This window comes from Perissodus microlepis, chromosome 12 (genome assembly GCF_051167445.1).
Source record: "Perissodus microlepis isolate ML-2025 ecotype Zambia chromosome 12, ASM5116744v1, whole genome shotgun sequence".
Taxonomy (NCBI): Eukaryota; Metazoa; Chordata; class Actinopteri; order Cichliformes; family Cichlidae; genus Perissodus; species Perissodus microlepis.
In genome coordinates, this window is record NC_140472.1 from 37,240,564 (window position 1) to 37,263,727 (window position 23,164).

The following is a 23,164-nucleotide window of genomic DNA, read 5'->3' on the forward strand; positions in this document are numbered from 1 at the left end:
ACTCTCATTTTCTAATTGTCCCAAATAAGTGGCTTTCTCCAGAGCCCATTTTAATGTGGAGAAACTCACAATTTCCTCGACGACGTGTCGTACAGCGCTTTCTGTTCTAATCGTGCAGATCTGCTCAAACGACGGAGATTATCGAACAAAACTTTCAGTGCACTGTGAAAGTATCAAAATAAAAAGGCCTTGTTAAGTCATTACACAAGCTCCTCATCTCAGGAGGGTAAATCATACCATTAGCATGGTTTATCATACCATCATACTAATTGGCAGGCTCAACTTCACAACAAAAGAAAAACCATCAGCTAGATTCACTCCAAACCAACCATCAGCTGCACAACACACAACATAAGCCTAATATGTTATTAGATATGAGTTTAATCCCCAGGTCTGTGCTCTTCACTCATTTAGGCCACAGATCTATTTTATTCAGTTTTCCTTTTTCCCGTCATCATAAAACATGTGACATGTTGTCATGCACTTCACAAAAGAAGTTTGTTCTGACGTATTCAGAGTTGTGTATCTAGGTACAGGATTCACTCGCACATCAAAACAGGAAACTCAGTGTTTTAGAGTCTCCACTCAACACACAACAAACTCCAACACATCTCATTCACTTGTGCTAAAATTCAATCACCTTTCATTAATCTAAGAACGATCAACTAATTTGCATATCAGCTATTAACCACTAAGTTGACAGGACAACAGAAATGCATGTTCAAACTGTTATCACAAAAATAGAATTTCCCTCATACAGTAAATTACTTGTGCTGCATCAATCAAGCAGGAAGCATCTCCCAATTTACTATATCAACGACTAAATTTATTGTCTGATCACTGGTTGGTCAAACCAGAATCTTTTTTCCCACAAAAGTTAAACTGTTGTCCTGCAACCTAGAGAGTTAGTTGTCAGAATTGGATAAATTCAGTATTTGATAACAAGTGTCTGTTAAATTTACACTATTTTAACACTGATGAGAGATAACAAGCCGATCTTCATTGCATGTGTGTTTGTGTTATTAGGCAGGTTTAATCAATGTCTGTGGAGCTGCATCTCCAGCAGGGCATGTTCTTAAAGCTGCCTTTCCTACACACTTCTCTGCTATTATTTGATCATTTCTTAACTAATGTGCTATGAGTCCACTGGTCTTTGCATCACACTAAGTCAGTCTTTCAGCGTGTCTCTTCTCCCCTCGGTGAATGTTGACTCCAGGGCTCCGGCTTGAAGGACCAATTAATGATAGGTTTGTAGCTTGAACCTATTTGCTGGAACGTTGAAGACAATATAATTACACAGCAAGCAAGACACGAAGTAGGCAAAGTTCTTCATGTTTCTCGTGCACGGGAGAGAACCGGACAAACGCCGTTCCTTCGCTTGACCCCAGTTGCTCTCGTCCGCTCCCCCGTAACACTGCTCTTTTATTGAGGTTACATGAATATGCATAGGTTCATTAACATACGACGTCTACATACAAACAAAGAGTACCTTGCCTGTGTGTGTGTGTGTGTGTGGTCAGAGTGTGACCCCATAAATGACTTCCCTAAACCTGCTGGTCTGGAAGTCCAGCAGTTCATCTAAACAAAAGGCACTTAGACTAAAACAGATATAGCCACGTTTATCCTACCATAAAACAATAAGAGAAGGTACGACCTCTCCCGTGCTCCCAGAGTGCTCTCTAATGCACACAAAGTTTGCAGACTATCAAGGATCAAACCTCTACCAATCTACAACTAATTATAAAACTCTAAGCATATATAAGTAGATATTTCTAAGCATAAATGACAATCAACAATACAAAACCTAACATCCGTAGGCACCTACCTAAAGAAATATGAATTCTGAAGGATACAAAAGTCAGTGTTCCCGCGGTTAGATTATCAAAACTCTACCGCCAGCTATCTCACCGTTGTCCCGCCATCAGCTGTTCACTCGTCTGCTGGCACTTTTTCTTGCTCCCTCCGGAATGCTTGGAGTTTTTCCCGAACGTGCTTCTGGAAGCCGCCCCCGCAGTGTGCTGTCTGCGTTTCCCAAGGAAGTAGCTGCCTTATCGTGTCCTCTGTCATCCTGTTGGTTTGTTTCCCCAAGGTGATCTTACCCACGGCTATTCCCCGCTTTCTTAAATCCGCGGCAGCTTGGGTCGCGGTATTATATAGGACATTGCCTGACGCATAAAACACTCGCGTCTTACTTAGTGGTGTCTGGAAGCGGATCCCGCTGTCCTTCAAAGCCTTCTTAACTGGGATATATTCCCGTCTCCTTTTCTGCACTTCCAGGGAGTAGTCATGATCGAAATACACCCGTTTGTTTTGGATATGTACCCCTTTGTTCCATGCCGTGCAGAGAATCTCTTCTTTAACGGAGAACCGGAGGAAGCGCACTATTATTGAGCGTGGTGGGGCATTCGGAGGTGGTTTTGGTCCCAACGCGCGGTGTGCGCGCTCAATGCCGAGGGCACGGTCCGGGCTGAAATCTTCGCCTAGGTGTTCTTTGATCAGATTTTCAACAAAGGTAGTCACCGACGAGCCCTCCGAGTTTTCCGGTACGCCGTAAATCCGGATGTTTTTGCGCCTAGCGCGGCCCTCCATATCGGACACCTTTTCCTGAAGCGCCCGTTGATTTTCCAACAGCTGCACAAGTGTATCCCTAACACCAATGTCCCAGCGTTCCGAGTCAGCCATGTTGTCCTCGACGTGCTTTAGCCGACCAGTCATCTCCTCTACCTGATCCGCCATCTCGTGTAATCTTTGATTCAATTCCTTAGAGAGTTCGGCCATTTGCTTCTTTATATCCTCCCGAAATTCCGTACCGAATGCTTTGAAGTCACTTTTCAATTCGGTTCGCAATGTAGCCATTTCGGCCACCAGTACGCTACTCACAGCATCCGGAAGCCAACCCAGACCTTCACCTCGGTCGCCATCTTGTCCCGATACGAGGCTTGCCTCACTAGCCGCGGCGTCCTTCTCCATTTCACAGTCAAGAATATTTCGTAGCCCGTATCCTCCCTTTTTAGATTTATCCCCACTCATTCTTGCGTCGAAAAATGGCAATGTAGCCCTAATACAGCTCTCGAGTCCGGGGAAACACATGGTTGGTGCCGGAGGTCACTCTCTATGCGGCCATGCGGTGCTACGAGCCACCGGAACCCGCCATCATGGTTTTAACACGTCTGTAGACAGGAGCAGAGTGATGGTTTCCATGGAAACCCAGCACATGAGAGCCAACTTCCATTACTTGTATCATTATGGAAACCAGAGGAGCAAGAATGGTGGAAGCAGCAAGTAAATAATCTGCTGACCTGATAAAACAAATGCCAATCAAATCTGATCAGTTATTGATTATCCATTGTATGAAGCACAGACACAGCAAACTGAAATGATCAATAAAAAAAGAGCTTTCCAATCAGACTGCCAGTTGTTTATTTTTATTTCCAGGAAACACAATAATAGAACACCTTTACAAAAACATATAACCCATTAGTTATCTCATCAATATGAAAGTCAGCAAGTTAAGAGGTCAGTAAAATTAAGGTGAAATTAAAAAAAGAATCAGATCAGATGAATCAGAAGTATCAATCATGTCTTAGTGATGATGAATAATGACTAATAATGCTGATATCAGGGTGTCTCAGAGTTTAAATATGAGTTGAAAAAGAATCATTTTAGAATTAATCAGAATAAAACTGAAGTCTTTATTCGTGTCTAGTACTTGACTTTAACCAGCAGGGGGAAGTATTTTCACTCAGCCATCATAAGAGACTCACTGAAACAATATCAATAAAATAATTACAACAACAGCTGATGATTGATATGATAAGATAGTCTTTATTATTCCCAGATATGTGAAATTCACACTGCACAGTAGCAAAGTAGACGGCAGGGCAGGAGTAAATAAATACACGCAGCATACCTACAAACAATACTATGCAAGACTGCTCAAAGAAGTCCTATCTCTAATAATCGGCTATGTACCACAGGCCTTCAAGCTGGCTGTATTTTTTTAACAATATTTTTATTAGTTTTCATTTTCACAAACAACCCATAATTACATAATATAATATGGTGTACAGTTCACGGCACTAAAAAACAAAACAAAAAACAAAGAAACAAATCAAAAACCAAACACAGAACAAAAGCTCAGATCCATCGAAACAATACAATACCTGCAGTCCCAGTGATAATATGTAGTTTGAACACTCAAGAAAATCCTTGTAGCATAATATTAGAGACATCGGGTCCCACATAGTTCAGGCATGGTTCTCATTAGTGATGTGCGATACCACTGATTTCCTTTCCGATCCGATACCAAGTAATATCCAGGGTGGTATCGACGATACTGATACCGATACTTTGTACAAAAACTTATTTTATTTATTGTATCTCAAATTATAGCGTCATAATGATTACAGGACATCAGATTACTTGTTCTTATCACTTAATAATGCAGAGTTCATCATATAGAAATAGAAAACCTCAAGTTTTGCCCTATTTGAACACCTTGCCTGCCTGCAGCACTAAAGGACTCCGTGAGAGACGTCTGTCTAGCCCTAGCAGCACCTGTCCCTGTCCTCCTCTTCAGTTCGTCTCAACATACGCTCATCATATTCTGTGATATGATTTACTCTGAGGTGTTTGACAAGGTTAGTGATGTTGCCACAACCATATATGCCAACCCTCCTGATTTTTCTGGGAGAATCCCGAATTTCAGTGCCCGTCCCGAAAATCTCCCGGAGCCACCATTCTCCCGAATTTCTCCCGGGCAACAAAATTGAAAAACCATATCGCAGAATTCATAGCGCGGCCCAGCCAATTCCAGTTTTCAACAACGGCGGCAGCTACTTAGTTTTAATATTGCTCTTATTTCTCTTTCTGGGTCGCAAAAAAACTTTTGACATATTTTCAGGTGAAAATGTAGCTGTGTAAACTTCAAATATCTGAGCCGACACATTGTCTTCAAACCCCCGCAGTCTTTTGCTACTCGGGTCAAACGTGATATATAAGTCACTTTGATAACTTAAAAATGTTATTGTTTGGCTTTTTCAGTGTTTTCTTTGTTCGTGAGTAAATCGGTTTGGCTGAGATTAAAGTTATTAGATTAAATTAAATTTTACTTTATTAATCCATCGGGAGGGTTCCTCCGGGGTTTTCACACAGCTGAATAAACGTTAAACAGAAAACTAATTAAACAAAGTGTGAGACGGTGGAGAGTTTACACCAGCGCCCTGTTATATTTTAGATAGCAAGGAGCAGATGGCAGAGTTTCACTCCACTGAGGGAGCTCGTGACTACTACCCGGCTTTCTTTAGACCACGAAGGCTGGGTCCTCAGGTGGAAGCAGCCTCTGAATTTGGACACCCCCGCTGTTTCCGGGCTGGCCAATAATAACGGTGACATTGGCATGTATGGCCACAACACCACACTTTTTTGCCACATGTATCGCAAACCATGTCTCAGCTGAATGTGGAGGTAAAATACGTTCGCACAATTACGCTCAGCCATTGTTGTGAGTGCGCGCGCCAAGGGCTGCCAGACATTTATACAGCCGTATTTCGCACATGACTATGAAAGGCGGAAGAGGAAGTAGTTCCTTTGAATGTAGACAATCCAATGTTAATGTTTCTGACAGGGGATTTCTTTAAATCACCCCGCAATTCTTCAGCTGAGACACTTGAGTTAGAAAACACAAACACTGCAGTAGTCTTTACTCGCGAGGACAATCGACAGAGCGCTCCTACACGTAAGAGACACTCACGGACTTGTGCTCTGTCACCGTCTGCTTTCTTTATTTATACAACAGGAATCAATACATTCGTTCAGTGACATGAGCATGTGCATATGTGATTGTGTGTGTGTGTGTGTGTGTGTGTGTGCAAGGTCAGAACTGCTTGTTCAACTTCTTACTATCGCTGTAGAAAGATTCAGATACAAATATCAGAACACGTTTCATAAAGAACAATCAGTTCTGAGCAATGAAAAGAACAATCAGTTCTAAGCAAGGAAGAATCATCATGCAGTATTCTATCATCAATAAACTTATATCACTAAAAGCTTATACTGAGTAAACAAATACAATTTTCTATTGACAGTTTCTTTCCACTGTGTTCCTGTTAATGATAAACTACAAATTTACCCTAAATTACTAAAATATCGATATTTTAATGTGAGAATCGATTCTAGAACATAAATGATTGGTATCGGAGGAATCGATATTTCAGGATCGATCCGCACATCACTAGTTCTCATACCCAGAAAGCTGGCTGTAGTTAAACCTTTAATCAAAAAAGCATCTCTAGACCCAGCAGTCTTAGCTAATTATAGGCCAATCTCCAACCTTCCTTTCATATCAAACATCCTTGAAAGAGTAGTTGTCAAACAGCTAACAGATCATCAGCAGAGGAATGGCTTATTTGAAGAGTTTCAGTCAGGTTTCAGAGCTCATCACAGCACAGAAACAGCTTTAGTGAAGGTTACAAATGATCTTCTTATGGCCTCTGACAGTGGACTCATCTCTGTGCTTGTCCTGCTAGACCTCAGTGCAGCGTTCGATACTGTCGACCATAATATCCTATTAGAGCGATTAGAACATGCTGTAGGTATTACAGGTACTGCGCTGCAGTGGTTTGTATCATATCTATCTAATAGACTCCAATTTGTGCATGTAAATGGAGAGTCCTCTTCACACACTGAGGTTAATTATGGAGTTCCACAGGGTTCAGTGCTAGGACCAATTCTGTTTACATTACACATGCTTCCCTTAATCAGGCCCCATCTTATCTTAATGACCTTGTAGTACGGGGATTCCCATGATGCACTGGGTGTTTCTTCTTCAGTCACTATGTGTTAATAGACCTCTCTGCGCTGAATCACTCTTGTTATTAATCTCTGGCTCGCCTGTTTAAAGGGAGTTTCTCCTTCCCAGTGTGGTTGGGTTTTTCTCTGTATGTATTATTGTAGGGTCTACCTTACAATATAAAGCGCCTTGGAGCAACTGTTGTTGTGATTAACATACACATACACAAAACATACACAAGGTAGAAGAAATATTATTTAGATAGTTTAGATATAAATATATGTGAGTATGTATATGTATACACTACAAGTCAAAGTTTTGGACACACCTTCTCATTTGATTTCTTTTCTTTATTTTTGCTACTTTCTACATTGTAGATACAAATTGAAGACATCAGATATATGAAGCAAGATATATGGAACTATGTAGCAAAGAAAGCATTGATAACTCTAAACATGTCTTACATTTTAGATTACACCTTTTGCTTTGTTGACAGTGCTGCAAATCCTCGGCCTTCTCTCAATGAGCTTCATGATGTAGTCACCTGAGATGGTTTCACCTCACAGGTGTGCCTGTCGGGGTCCATTGGTGGAGTTTCTTGCCTTCTTAATGGGTCCATCAGTTGTGTTGCGCAGAAGTCAGGTTGGTGCACAGCTGACAGCCCTATTTGACAACTGTTAGAATTCATATTATGGCAAGAACCAATCAGCTAAGTAAAGAGAAACAACAGCCCATCATTACTTTAAGAACTGAAGGTCAGTCAGTCTGGAAAACTGCTAAAACTCTGAATGTGTCCCCAAGTGCAGTCGCAGAAACCATCAAGCTCTACAATGAAACTGTCTCACATGAGGATGCCCCAGGAAAGGAAGACCAAGAGTCCCCTCTGCTGCTGAGGATACATTCATCACCAGCCTCAGAAATCACAAGTTAACATCAGCTCAGATCAGAGCCCAGATAGATGCCACACAGAGCTCCAGTAGCAGACACATCTCTACATGTTCAGAGGAGACTGTGTGAATCGGGCCTTTACGGTCAAACAGCTGCTAAGAAACCACCATGGTTCAGGTGTAGGTGGAGGATGTTTATGCCTGCTCGTTTGGCTCTCAGCGAAGGCGGTCGCACTTTTCTCCTCTCCTCCTTACCCTTATCTTCCCTGCTTAGCCTCTGTGTCCTTGTCTTGTCTTGTGTGCATTACTCTCCCTGGAACAGTCTCTCACTGTCGTTCTCTAAAACCTAAAAGAGAATTATGGATTTGATCAACTGGTCTCTGAATGCTATTGACACCCTTTTCTCAACGAGAAGTCTGGGCTCGGGAGAGCCCGAGTGCCCTGGAGGGACTTTCCCTGCCGGATACACGATGGACGGGTGGCAGAACTGGAGGGTCATGTGCCTGGCGGGACTGTCGATCGAGGACGCTGAAGATATCTACCTATTCGGAACCATGATAACAGGGTTCTTGCTGATCGGAGCTGGCTTGGCCCTGGCTTATCGGAGAAATAAGAGAGCGGAACCGGCTGTTCAAACCCCCCCAAGGCTGCCCGCTGGAATCAAAGCGATGGGACGAGGCGCGACCTCTCACAACGAATGCAGCATGGTTAACACCTTGGAGACGCTTACAGCTGCTGTGAAGGCTCAAAACAACACCATTGAGCGTATGGGGGGATACATCAGAGAGAGGCCTGCTCAAAATGAGACCCTTGAGCGAAAGTTGGATGACATCACGGAACGGATCACTGCAGTTGTGAGGTCTCAGAATCAAAAGAATGACAACACCATGGAACAGAAGTTTGATACCATCATGGGGAGGCTCGCGGCTCTCCAACGGGAGATTGAGAGACCAGTGTCAGAGTGTTAAAGAGCAGCTTGAAATTCTCCTGGCTGCTCGCATGAAAAATGAACTAAATCAACATTGTAATGCGGACACCACCACGGCGCCAGCCAAACAATCACTCCCTGATAACGACTGTGTGATGACTATTCTTCCCATCCCATGCAAGGCCACCTGGATTGGCTGGAGGACTGTTTACTTAGCCTGATAGGGCGAAGGACACTGTCTCAGCTGAACTATGGACACGCACACACATACACTTACACTGACAAGCACTCACTTATCCCCCCTCCCTTTCCAATGCCTTCGATGCTTGTTGCCTCCTGGGAACATGAGGCGGGTCTGAGCCCGCGCTGGTGAGTTGGCGCAGTGGCAGGATGGGTGCTGTGTTGCCTGGGATTACTCCTTTTCCCTACCCAACCCTGTTGCTGGTCACGTGCTCTATAATGTTGTGCTGTGGACATTTATGTGCTTTTTTGTGCAGAGGAGTTTTTATTTTTCCTGTTCTCATGCTGTCCTCCTGTAGCCCAGCATGAGTAGAGGTCTCTTTTTTTCCTCTTGTACTTTTCCCATTGTCGTGTACATTTCAGTGTTTTTTTCTGTAATGCAACCGTTCTCTGACTTGTATCCCCATGTGATGTCTGTGTTGTGTGTGTAAGGTCGGGGGGCGGGTTCATTTCACTGCAGTTTACTGCATGTGGCGAATAAAAGTTCTCTGACTCTGACTCTCTCTGACTCTGCGAAAGTCCACTAGCAGAGTGCCATCATGATGTGTGCAGTGCATTATGGGTCAGTGCTGTAAACTGGCAGGCTTTCAGAGGTGCCATCTGTATTTCTAGCCCAGAGTTTACATGTCACAGACTATGGAGTGTTTGGTTTTAATTCAGGGAAAAGTGAAGGAAGTGGAGTGATGTTTGTGCTTTCCTGGTGAAAAAACAAAAACAAAAAACAGGATAACGAAGGGAAAATTTTCTCCACAGATGACTTCCAATGTGTGATATTTCTTTAGTCAACTAAACGACTCACCGCCAGTCTTCTCCAAGAAAGAGTCCTCATGCCTTCAAACAGTGAGTGAAAATATCTCTAAGAGAGTCGAGACTGCTGGGTGAAAACTGTCTGAAAATGAACCAAAGGTCATCACCTCGATCAAACAGCAAGTGACAGTCAGCCAGTTCAGACACGCCGATGCAGTGGGCAGTGTGATGGTGGTCGACCTGTGTCATCCCTGTCGGGGAAATATCTGCCATGTTTTTCTCCTTTCCTCCAAGATCATTCAGTAAGTTCTGAAAAAGAAAAAGTGAAATATTTTTGGATTCTTTGCTCGTTATGATTGGTTTTATTTTTTTTGTCTGGTCACATTAGAAATTTTCATCCTCAATTGAATTCAAATTGAATTTTCATTTTGTAACCGTGTGCTCTAATGGTCAGATTGAAAAAGAGATTTTAATCTCAAGGTATTCCCAAATTAATTACTGCTGCTTAAGACTGCTGATATAATGATACGATGAAAATTCTGATTCTGGTTTCACAAAAACGCCTCGTTTCCTCCCCTCTCACAGAAATGTTGGTCTTTGTCCAACGTGCGTGTGTGTCAGATGGTACTCAGCAGGTTTCAACACACAGGAGCCCGCAGATAGATATGTTGTTTCCATGACAACCCAATGAGGAAGATGATTATTAATTTAAATACATTTCCTCCTCCTCCTCCATCTGGTCTTCTCCTGCTGATGGTTTTCCTCAGTCTGAAGATCATGAAATAGCGTTTGTGCCTTAACCCGTCCGTCTGTAACTCGTGCAGTTCTCATACATATTTTAAGGATTAAAATCTGATAAGAAACATTTTTCTGCAGCTGAATTAAACATTTTTATGTAACTGTAAGTGTGAATGTGTCCTGTGAAGCAGCTGATGTGTTTCACACATCGTGTTTATTTTAAAGGAACGGTCTCACTTAGCTTTTTCACTTTTACCAAATGTCAACCAAAGCCTTAACAAACCCCAATACAGTTTAACCAAACACTAAACACAGGTTAATTCTAACTCTGCTATTGTAGGTTGAAAATGTTTCCTTTTGGATGTAGTTTATAATTTAATCTGAAGACGTTGTTCACCTCACCAAGAGAGAACACCAGCTCTTGAATGTCACGGTCCAAACACTCCTCGGTACAAACGCAGGAACAAAAAACAGACACAGTCACTCCTTAATGCACTCTCGATTCACATGGACTCATGTCCTGGCTGTGGACCACTGGACCAGATATTCACCCTGTTTGTAAGTAAGTAAGTTACAACTTTATTTATATGGCACCTTTCAAGATGTAAAATCACAAAGTGCTTAACAAGACCCAATAATGGCTATAGCAAAACAGAACAAGAGAAATCAATATCAAGCAGATTTAAACTCCAGTCGGAGGGCAAAAATGATTCAAGATGGCTGCTAGGGTGCAGACACACAGCTTGGCAGGTCCTGTGCTTTTGCCAAAAAAAAACACCTAAAAAAACATCTAAAAACCCCTGGATCTTGACATCGACTTGTCTTTTTGTTTTTATACATTTTTATCTTCTGTGGAGTTCGACATGTCCAAGAAAGCTGGATAATTATACCATTTTTCCAGCCAAATGGAGTCAACATCTTTTGTTCACAAGATTCTTTGATTTTGGTCATGCTAGACCACCCCCAGGTAAACATGAACAATTAAATACACCACAATTGTCCTTGGAGATTCTGAAACTTGTACTGATGCTACTTTTGGCTGGTGATATAGAACTAAATCCTGGACCTAATTCAAACATCAGTGATTTGGACTGGCTACAACTAATTAACCTAGTTAGCCTATGGGCACAGCTATCTCTGCATTGCTTTCCACCTCAACTAACTGTGCTCCAACTACCGTCTCAGTTAGTAAGGCTACATCTGCAACTAATAGTGTTTACGCCCCTGTTGTCCGGGCCTCTGCTTCTGCTGTTTGGGTTACCACCTCAGCTGCTTGGGCCTCCGCCTCAGTTGCCTGGGTTTCTGCCTCGGCTGCCTGGGCCTCCATCTCGGCTGCCTGGGCTTCCACCTCGGCTGCCTGGGCTTCCACCTCGGCTGCCTGGGTCTCCACCTTGGCTGCCTGTGCCCCCATCCCGGCTGCCTGGGCCCCCACCTGCTGTACCCCAACTACAGTCTCCGGTAAAGGGTTTCTCATCATTAAATGCTCATAGCATTGTCAACAAAAGGACAAGAAATCCTGCTATTAAAAGTTACAGAGGAACAAAGATCTGCAAGACATTTAATCAGGCTAAAGTAATCTGGGACACTAAAAATAAACCAAAGGGGCTTCTATGCGGACACATTAACATTCGCAGTATGTTACCAAAGCATGAGCAACTGGAACATATTCTAAGCAATTCCAATATTTCTATTTTGGATATCTCTGAATCTTGGCTCAGAAGTTCTTCTCCTGAGTCTGCGGTTGTCTTTCCAGAGTACACAGTATTCAGAAGGGATAGAATTGGAACAAGAGGAGGAGGAATACTTGTGTATGTAAAAAACACCTGGATTGCTCTTACTTAGTTCACCAATAGATGTTGAAATAGAACATGTTTCTGTTAAAATCACTCTTTCCCCAGAAATGTCATTTACGTTGATGTGACACCCACAAGTGTATGGTCACAATTGTAATTTTTTTTGTAAAACGTATATTGATGTAAAAGACCTGATTTTATGGTGGTGTTGCACTTTCATTTAGAGTTATGGAGAATGTAATTGCGTGGCATTGCCACAAGGGGGAGATAGTGGTGAGTGCGATAGGCCGTGCAACGTTTCTCTGCCTCAGACGAGGAAGAGCCTGCAGACCGAACGCAACTGATGTCTCCTGCCTCTGCTTTTCTGTTAAAAAAAACAGGTTAGTACTTCAAGTTGCTAACTGCAATGCACATATAAAGGCAAGAAACCTTTTTCTGTCTTAGTTTAAAGATCACGAATGTTGTGAGAGAGTGTGTTTTCACAGATTGAGAGAAAGCTAACTATACCGCCATTTGTAATGGAAGCCGCAATTCCACTGTTAGCTTAAATAGGTAGCTGGTCTTATTACCTGTTTTATTTTGTGACAAATGCAGCTCTTAGACACTTCTTTTATCCTGACATTATTGAAAGTTACAGTTGATGAGGACCTACCCAGTTCTTGTGTGTCAAATGTAAATAGTCTGATGTATACTGTTTGTGGACGATTGTAAACTGTTTGTGAGCAATGGTAGAATATTTTTTATTGTTTACAAATGTAATATAAGAATAAGAATAAGAATAACTTTATTTATCCCGAGGGAAATTCTTTTGTCATGTACATGCTCAAAGCAGCAGGAGAGACAGAGGAACAGATGAATAAGATATAAAATATATACAATAAGAATAGTAGTGTACAGTAATATACAGTAGGATAGTGCAAGACATAGTATCGGATAACTCTAACAAAGTAATATATATAACTATATCCTGGTGAATAAATAACTTAACTATCAGTGCAGGCGATTCTAGAAAGTGACATAGTATTGTGCAATAGAATAAAGGGAGTAGCAGCGTATGATGGGGGGATGAAACAAATATTCAATAAGGTACTGTTGGGTAATATTGCACGGTCTGGAAGGGAACAGAATAACATTGGTAATCGTCTAAGGAAAATCACCTACAGAGTGAGGAAGAGTTATACAGTCTTATTGCCACCGGCACAAAGGATTTACTGTGGCGGTCAGTTCTGCATTTTGGGGCAATGAGTCTTTTGCTGCGTTTGCTCCGATGGTCCATCATGGGGGCGTGCATGGGGTGGGAGGGGTTGTCCATGATAGAAACAAGCTTTTTTAGCATTCTCCTTTCAGACACCTCCTCCAGGTTCTCAAGTCTGACACCCAGGACAGAACCAGCCTTTCTAATCAGTTTGTTCAGCCTGTTGGCATCAGCTGTCTTCACCCCACTTCCCCAGCACACAGCTGCAAAGAACACGACGCTCTCCAACACCGAGTGATAGAACATGGTCAGCATTTTCCTACCAACATTGAAGGACCTGAGTCGCCTCAGTAGGAAAAGCCGACCCTTTTTTGAAGATAGCATTGGTGTTCTTGGTCCAGTCCAGTTTACAGTCCAAGTGTACCCCCAGGTACCGGTAGTCCTCAACTATCTCCACATCAGCCCATCTGATGGTGACAGGGGTAGGAGGAGGAGCCTGCTTCCTAAAGTCCATAATCAGTTCCTTTGTCTTTGTGATGTTAAGTTGTAGGTGGTTTAGCTCACACCACTCGACAAAGCTGTCCACCGCACTCCTGTACTCCTCCTGTCCATCCCTGATACAGCCCACAATGGCAGAGTCATCCGAGAATTTCTGCAGATGACATGACTGAGACTTGTACCTGAAGTCAGATGTGTAGAGAGTGAAGAGGAAGGGTGATAGGACCGTCCCCTGCAGCGCCCCCGTGTTGCTCAGGATGTTATCTGAGCAGCAGCTCTTCAGTCGGACATGCTGTGGTCGACTTGTTAAATAGTCCGTAATCCAACCAACCAGTGGGGCATCCACCTGCATTTCCGTGAGCTTATTCCCCAGCGGTGATGGTCTGATTGTGTTAAAAGCACTGGAGAAGTCAAAGAACATGACCCTCACAGTGCTCCCAACAATGTCCAGGTGAGAATAAGCCTGGTCCAGCAGGTAGATGATGGCATCCATGATGGCATCCTCCACACTGATACGAGGTTGATACGCAAACTGCAGGGGGTCCAGCCAAGGCTCCACCAGCAGACGCAGATGTCTCAGGATAAGTCTTTCCAGCGTCTTCATGACATGTGAGGTCAAACCTATTGAAGTGCAGATTAAGGTTGTTAGCACTTTCGACGTCCCCATCCATCCCAACACCTCTCTTTTGTCTCAGGCCAGTGATAGCCCGCATTCCATTCCACACCTCCCTGGTGTTGTTTTCCTGCAGTTTGTTTTCCAGCCTCCGTCTGTAGGACTCTTTACCAATCTTGGCTTTCAGCTCCTTCTGCACCAGTTTCAGCTGATCTCTGTCACCATTTCTGAAAGCTCTTTTTTTCTTGTTTAAGGTTGCTTTGATGTCTTTGGTAACCCAGGGTTTATTGTTGGGGAAGCACAGAATGGGTTTTTTTGGGGACCACAGTGTCCACACAGAAGTTGATATAATCTGTTACACAGCCTGTCAGATTGTCAATATTGTCCTGATTGGAATCACAAAGAACATCCCAGTCAGTTGACTCAAAGCATCCCTGCAGAGTCTCTTCCGACTCCCTTGTCCATGTTGTAACAGTTTTTGTGGCTGCAGGTTGTCTCTGAACGGCATGTCTGTAAAGGGGCTGTAGGTAGACCAGGTTGTGATCAGCCCTGCCCAGAGGAGGGAGAGGGCAGGAGGTGTATGCCTCAGTGGCATTGGCATAAAAAAGGTCCAGTGTTTTATTGTCTCCTGTTTTGCAGTCCACATACTGCTTGAATGTAGGTAGAACAACAATATATGGTTTGAATCTGTTAGAATATAAAGAATGTATAATGGTATATAAGCGGGTTAACTGCAGTGTTAATGGTACTGCACAGAAATATTTTTGATGCTGAACAGCAGTAGAATTTGGTTACAGAGTTATTGTAAATAAGGACACTCATATACAATGATTATTTTATAAGTTTATTCTTGCGAGAAAGCAAGGTAACCAAAAGGGTTTGACCTATGGACCTGATTGAATGTGTTTTTGTTGTTAAAAGAGAAATGTGTGTGTCTGAATGAAAAGAAAAGTAACTGTTTAATTCTGTTAATAAATCAGACGAGGAAGAGCCTGCAGACCGAACGCAACTGATGTCTCCTGTCTCTGCTTTTCTGTTAAAAAAAAAAACAGTTTAAAAACAGACCCCATCGAAGGCCTGTAACATTGATCTGTTTATATCGCCCTCCTTCCGCAAAGAATATTTTTTATGGACAACTACAGATATTACTTAAATATCATACTATAAATAATAAGTCTAATTAAATAATTGTAATGGGAGATTTTAATGTCAACTGGGACTGTGAAAAGGACAGAAAAACACTCAAGGACATAATGGAGACTTTAAACTTTACTCAACACATTGAACAACCCACAAGAATAACGAGACACTCTAAAACTAAAATAGATCTGGTTTTCAGTAATAAGCCAGAGCAAATTATTAAATCTTATAATTTTATCACTGGTATTTCAGACCACAATTTTATATTATTTTCTAGAAAACGTATAAAATCACGGGTTAAGAATCACTTTCATAGTTCATCTAATAGGAGATCCTTTTATGAATTTATACCAAGAAGTCAGCGACAAAATGTAGCAGAAGCATTAGCATCAGTTAACTGGGAGCCTTTATTGTGTAGTGATGATCCACAATTCTGCAGCAGTCACTTCACTGACATTGTCAAGGATGTTATATCAACATACTCCATTAGAGGTCAACAAAAAATAAAGACAACATCTAATCTGCCCTGGTTAAACAAAGAGTGCAAGAATCTAATGAAAACAAGAGATCAATTACTAAAACAGTTCCTGAAAACAGGTCTAACTCTGGATAGACAGAGATTTACTTCAATGCTAGGAAATTGTTTCCTGATAATGTTAATCTCCCTATACTATCAGAGGAAAGTCGATTAGATCTTTGCAGTCCTATTAGGGCGCAGGAAATCTTAGATGCAATCAAATCCTTACAGAATGGAAAAGCTCCAGGCCCTGATGGGTTTGGGCCAGAGTTTTATGGAAAAAAAATGGCCAAACACATGGTGGGTCCTTTATTAAAAATGTATGTAGAATCTCTTGAGAGGGGCACACTTCCACCCACCTTAAACCTTGCCCATATATCCCTGATCTTAAAGAAGGATAAACCTGCAGATCTGTGTACATCTTCCAGACCTATAAGTTTACTTGGTGTAGATTGCGAGATTCTGTCCAAAGTTTTATCTAGACGATTGGAGGAGGTTCTGCCAGTTCTGATAAAGCCTGACCAAATGGGTTTTGTCAAGAATAGATGCTCCCACTGCAATGTACGCCGAGATCTGTTGGGTAACCTTGTGGAATACTGAATACAGAATTTCCCTTTACGCAGATGACGTGTTGCTCTTTATCACTACGCCAGAAACATCTATTCCTGCACTGACACATATCATTAATCAATTTGGCCTTTTTTCAGGGTATAAAATAAATTATGATAAATCTGAAGCTTTGCCACTGGGTGACGGGGGGAGGTGGGATGCTCCTACTAATTTTCCTTTCAGGTGGTCGACCACTGGTTTTACATATTTAGGTATTAGGGTGTCCGCAGACACAACAGAGTTGTACAAGTTGAACTCTAAACCAATTGTGGCCTCAATCAAGAATGACCTCAATAGGTGGTTTGACCTCCCCCTATCTTGGATGGGTAGAATAAGTTTAATCAAAATGAATGTTTTACCCAGAATATTATATCCCATACAAATGTTGCCTGTCAGGATCAACAGAAAAACATTCTCAGAGATTGAGGGATATCTTTCTAAATTTATATGGCATGGGAAGAAATCTAGACTAAAAATACAGATTTTACAACTGCCTACAGATAAGGGGGGCAGGCACTTCCTAACCTTTTATATTATTACTGTATAATAATAATATAATAATCTCAGGGTGGTTACATTCCTTTCTATACCACAGCGAGCCACCGGTAGATACTTGGTGCTGTGACTCTCTTTCGCCTCTTAGTCTTTTATCTATTGATCTGGCTGACCTTCCTCTTGGTGTCAGAAATAATTTCATTTTGATGCCTACACTTAAGGTTTGGCATAATATTGCTGCCCACGTCGGAAGAAGAGGTTTTTCTAGTGCACTACAACCTCTAATTAGGAATAAAGCTTAAAGGTATTGGCATTAGTATATTTGATGATTGGCGTTCAAAAAAAAATATAACATTTATCTGTGATCTGTTTGAAAGGGGTAGTTTTATGGCCTTTAATCAAGTTCAAATTAAATATAATTTACCACAGAAACACTTCTTTGGGTTAGGGTTATGCACAGATATCGTGGCACGGTGGCACAGTGGCTAGCACTGTTGCCGCACAGCAAGAAGGTCCTGAGTTCAATTCCACCATCAGGCCGGGGTCTTTCTGTATGGAGTTTGCATGTTCTCCCCGTGTCTGCGTGGGTTCCCTCCGGGTACTCTGGCTTCCTCCCACCGTCCGAAGACATGCAGCTTGTGGGGATAGGTTAATTGGATAATCCAAATTGTCACTAGGTGTGAATGTGCGAGTGAATGTGAGTGTGAATGGTTGTCTGTCGTTGTGTGTTAGCCCTGCGACAGACTGGCGATCTGTCCGGGGTGTACCCCGTCTCTCGCCCTATGACAGCTGGGATTGGCTCCAGCACCCCCCGTGACCCTGAAAAGGATAAGCGGAAGCGAATGGATGGATGGATGCACAGATATCAACACACCATAAACACAGACAAGCAACATGGGAAAATGTTCCAGTGTGTACATCTGATCTGGGACCGCTGCAATCTTCGACTGCGCCTCCAGCTGACCCGATGTCCACATCGGGTCAGCGTTGGAGGTGGCGTTGGATCCGGGGTAGGGAGGGTGATGCGTCAGTGAGTGCTTATCAGTATCAGTATATGTATGTGTGTGCGTGTCCATAGTTCAGCTGAGACAGTGTCCTTCGCCCTGCCAGGCTAAGTAAACAGTCTCCCAGCCAACCCAGGTGGCCTTGCATAGAATGGGAAGGAACAGACTCAACACAGTCGTTATCAGGGAGTTTTTGTTCGGCTCCAGCCTTGAGCCCACAGCTGGCGCCGAAGGGGTAGCCGGATTATGATGGTAATTTTTCTTTTGCAACAACTCATGAGAATTTCAAAGCTGTTCTTTACACTGGTCTCTCAATCTCCCGTTGGAGAACCGCGAGCTTCCCCGTGATGGTATCAAACTTCCTTTCTGTGGTATTGTCATTTTTTTGCTCAGAGAGCCGATTCTGAAAACTCACGACTGCAGTGAGCTGTTCCACGATTACATCGTGGAACAGCAGTAAAGTGTCTTGCCACACCGGCGACCTTCTGGTTACAGATGCGCTTCCCAACCCCCTGAGCTGTGTAAACTTCCTGGAGCAGTTTTTTAGTGAGTGTTGGACTCTGCCAGGTTTCCCCTGATCATCAGCACTGGAAGGACAACAATAACAATCCAGAAGTGGATTCCCAAGGATCGGGTCCCCCGACACAAACAGAGTAACATAGTGTACGCTGTTAAGTGCCAGGAGGATTGCCAGGATTTATACATCGGGGAAACCAAACAACCTCTGGCTACAACACAGAAGAGCTACCTTGTCAGGCCAGGACTCTGCAGTCTATTCACACGCACAGGCCAGTGGACACTCTTTCAAGGATGAGGATGTACACTAAGGGTACATCTGTCACTATCTTACAATGCTGTGATTGCAGGCATTCCCCAACTCTCTGTGAATGGTACTCATGGCCATTGATCAGTGGTTGTTGATCAATGATACTAAAACTGCAAAAAAAAACAAATAACAAAGTTTTACAGTTTAAAACATTCAATTCAATTTTATAGCGCCAAATCATAACAACAGTCGCCTCAAGGTGCTTTATATTGTAAGGTAGACCCTACAATAATACATACAGAGAAAAACCCAACAATCATATGACCTGATTATTTAAGACCTTGTATGTGAGGAGCAGGATTTTGAATTCTGTATTTAACAGGGAGCCAATGAAGGGAAGCCAATACAGGAGAAATTGCTCTCTCTTTCTAGTCCCTGTCAGGAGTCTTGCTGCTGTCACGGACCCGGTTCCGGGGACTCGGGGTCCGTGAGCAGTATGGACTATTATTATTATTATTATTATTATTATTATTATTATTATTATAATGCAAGATGGCGCCAGTGTGTTCGGCAGGCCGTCTCCACTGCTCTCTGCTGCTTCTTACCTTTCTGCTAATATGCTATTCGGGTGGCTCTGCATTGCTAACCTATGACCGGCTTACTCTTCTAAGTCTCCGGCCACCCTATACTTACGGGTCATACCTCCATGGATCGGACCCGTGGTGGAATTTAGGAGATACCAGTCTGCCGCGGACGGATCAGCTCTCAGGAACGTACCGCCGATCTCCGCTTCCTTCGCGCAGGAGACGCTAGAGGAAAAGGGGTAAACGGAGTGGTGTCCGTGTCCGCATTAAGGCTTACCTAAAGGCACGGTATGTGGCTGGCTTCGACGTCGATGTGGATGCTCTCCACCTTCCCCTGACTTTATGGGAGCACTTTACCTTTAGATTGTTTAGGCATCGATGGATTCGCCATGCTGAGTTCCAGGCCCGCCCTGCCGCCCCAGTGGTTTACTCGCTGGCTCGATGTTGGATTAAGCCTCCTAAAGGCGGCGTGTGCTATGGCAACCTATGCCGCACGAGACGTGCTTCCAACTGCGACTCGGCGTCTTCGACTCGGATGGCGCTATTAAATGTTAGGTCGCTGACTAATAAGACTTTTATTGTGAGCGATTTTTTTACTGCTACAGGACTGGATTTACTATTCATGACGGAAACTTGGATTCTTCCCGGTGAGTCTTTCCCTTTCTCAGAGCTCCTTCCTCTGAATTGTGCCTTTTTTAGCTCACCGAGACCTTCGGGCAGGGGTGGAGGACTGGCAGTGGTCTTTAGGAATAAATTCCGAGTACGGCACCTGCCTTCCCCTATGTTCCCTAGCTTTGAAGCCCAGCTGCTGGAACTTGCTGGTACCCCCTTGACTCTCTGTGTTGTGATTTACCGTCCCCCGAAATATAATAAGACTTTCATTAACGACTTTGGTGACTTTTTAGCATCTATTTACCTAAATTATGATCGTGTTCTTATCACTGGCGATTTTAACATTCACATTTGTTGTAAAGATGATGTGTTTGCCAAGGATTTTCTAGCCTTAGTTGACTCTTTTAATCTTATCCAGTGGGTTAATGCACCTACCCACCTTAAAGGTCATACCCTTGATTTGATTTTTTCTTATGGACCAGACATTTGTATCAGGGACATCAGCAACATTGGAATTTCCGATCATTTCCCAGTCATCTTTGATGCTGAGCTATGCAAATTGGACCAGAGCTTTGAGGGTCCTCGACATCTTGTGCGCATTATCAATCCTGGGACTGTGGCTGAATTTTCAGCTGCTTTCTCTAAATCTGTTCTCCCTGACATTGATCGTTCTACATCCTCTTCAGTTGATGATTTTGCTAACTCCTTTCTCTCTACCTGCTCCTCTTTACTGGACGTTGTGGCTCCTATGAAAGTAAAAAGGCCTAGAAGCTGCTCTCAGCCGTGGCTAAATGACTCTTTACGCGCTTTACGACGCGTTTGCCGCCAGGCTGAAAGGCGGTGGAAAAAAGATAGGCTCCAGGTGTCTTTTGATATCCTTCGCAGGACCCACCTGGAATTTCAGAAATCTGCTAAGTTGGCTAAAGCGGCTTCTCTGTCGGGTGTCATTGCGGATAACAGTCACAACCCACGTATTTTATTTAAGACTTTTAACTCATTGATCAATCCTTGTCCTGAAACGCCTAGATTGGCTTCCTTAGCCCTTTGTGAATTTTTTTTAAACTCATTTTACAGGCAGAATCTTATCTCTAAGAGTCTCACACCCCCCTGTGATGAGTCAGGCCCCAGTATTACGATGCTCTACTAACCTCAATCAGTTTGATCCAGTTTCGCTCCCTACTCTTAAGGGTATAATTGATCACCTAAAAAACTCAAACGCTGCTCATGACATCCTTCCATCTCGCATTATTAAAGATGGGTTTAACATTATCGGGCCCTGTATTTTATCATTAATTAACCTGTCACTGTTATAAACACGCTGTAGTGCAACCTATACTCAAAAAGAGCTCCCTTGATCAGAATGACCTCGCTAACTTTAGACCTATTTCCAAACTCCCGTTTCTGTCTAAAATCCTAGAGAAGATATCTCTCAGAAAGGTCCTTTTCTGTCATCATGGGTACCTACGCCTCCTTCATTGCCCCTGTTACCTCTGGTGTCCCCCAGGGGTCTGTGCTGGGTCCCATGCTGTTCTCTTTATACTTGTTACCCTTGGGCCGAATCTTTGATAAATACAACTTTTCTTTTCACTTCTATGCGGATGACATTCAAATCTATTTTGAACTAGCTGAGGATGTCACGTCGTCATTGCAACACTTCTTTGATTGTATGGATGAAGTTAAAAACTGGCTACTGAGCAATTCTCTCATTCTAAATGATAAGAAGACTGAAATTGTAATCTTTGATACTCCCTTCTCTCGGGTGAACTAACTGGTATTTTTGGGCCCTTTGCTGACTCCCTTTCTGACACTGTGAGGTACCTGGGTGTTGTCTTGGACAGTTCCTTCAAGTTGGACAAACATGTGTCCTCCGTAGTTAAATCGAGTTTCAATCAACTACGTCTAATCTCTAAGGCCAAGCCCTACATACCACGTAAGGACCTGGAGAAACTTATCCATGCCTTTGTTACATCAAGGTTAGATTATTGTAATTCCCTTTATACTGGTCTCCATTCTGCCCTTGTTCACAAACTGCAGCTCGTTCAAAATGCGGCTGCGCGTCTCTTAACTGGAACTGGCAGGTTTGAGTCTATTACTCCAGTTCTTTCCGACCTGCACTGGCTCCCTATTAAATTTCGTATTGATTTTAAAATCTTATTGCTCACTTTTAAAATCATAAATAACACCGCGCCCAGCTATCTTACGGATCTCCTCAGCTTTTATATCCCTGGGAGAGCGCTTAGATCAGCAGGCCAAATACTCCTGGTGCGACCTAGATCTCGGCTCAAGACCAGAGGTGACCGCGCATTCGCCGCTGTCGCACCCTACCTCTGGAATAACCTCCCCCTAGCTATTCGGGCGTCTGATTCAATTCAATCTTTTAAATCTCGATTAAAAACTTATTTGTTTAGCCTTGCTTTCCCCGCCTCCTAGACTGGACTGGAGCTCCTAGACTGGAACTTATCTTTATCACTTTGTTAATGTTTATAATGTTTTAACCTTCAGCATTGTGTGTTGACTTCACTGGTGCCTACTATGCCTGGTGTATTATTGGTTAGTTATGTCACCCGCCTGTTAGTATATTTTATTTGTATTTTATATTTGTATTTATTATTGCTCTTAACTCATTCTGTGAAGCACTTTGGCATGCCTGTGGTTTTTTAAATGTGCTATATAAATAAAATTGTATTGTATTGTAATTGTATTATTATCATTATTATCATTATTTGAGGTGTGTGTCTTCTGCACTGCTGCTGTTCCTCCCTGTTTATGTACTGGCAGGTGTGTGTGTGTGTGTGGTCGTGACAGGCACCTTCAGGCCTGGTGGGTGTGGCCCTGCCAGCTGACCGGTCACGTCCAAGGATCTTCACACACACCTGGCGCTGATCAAGCCTCGTCGGGGGAGCTACATTAGAGTGTGGTGGAGCTCTCCCTGACGCGGGATCATTGAGTGACTACCCATCAGTGTTTTCAGCCAAATCAGTGAGTGCTAGTCTGTCACTGTTCAGTTG

The 23,164-nt window shown here is 43.0% G+C and overlaps 1 protein-coding gene across 1 annotated transcript; it reads left to right on the forward strand.

Moving 5' to 3' along the window:
• The first annotated feature begins 7,342 nt into the window (after nucleotides 1–7,342).
• Nucleotides 7,343–9,343, forward strand: LOC146376989 (uncharacterized). The gene has a single exon (XM_084945635.1). It carries the CDS (start codon nucleotides 8,037–8,039, stop codon nucleotides 8,643–8,645), a length of 609 nt encoding a protein of 202 aa, XP_084801761.1. The 5' UTR covers nucleotides 7,343–8,036; the 3' UTR covers nucleotides 8,646–9,343.
• The last annotated feature ends 13,821 nt before the right edge of the window (nucleotides 9,344–23,164 follow it).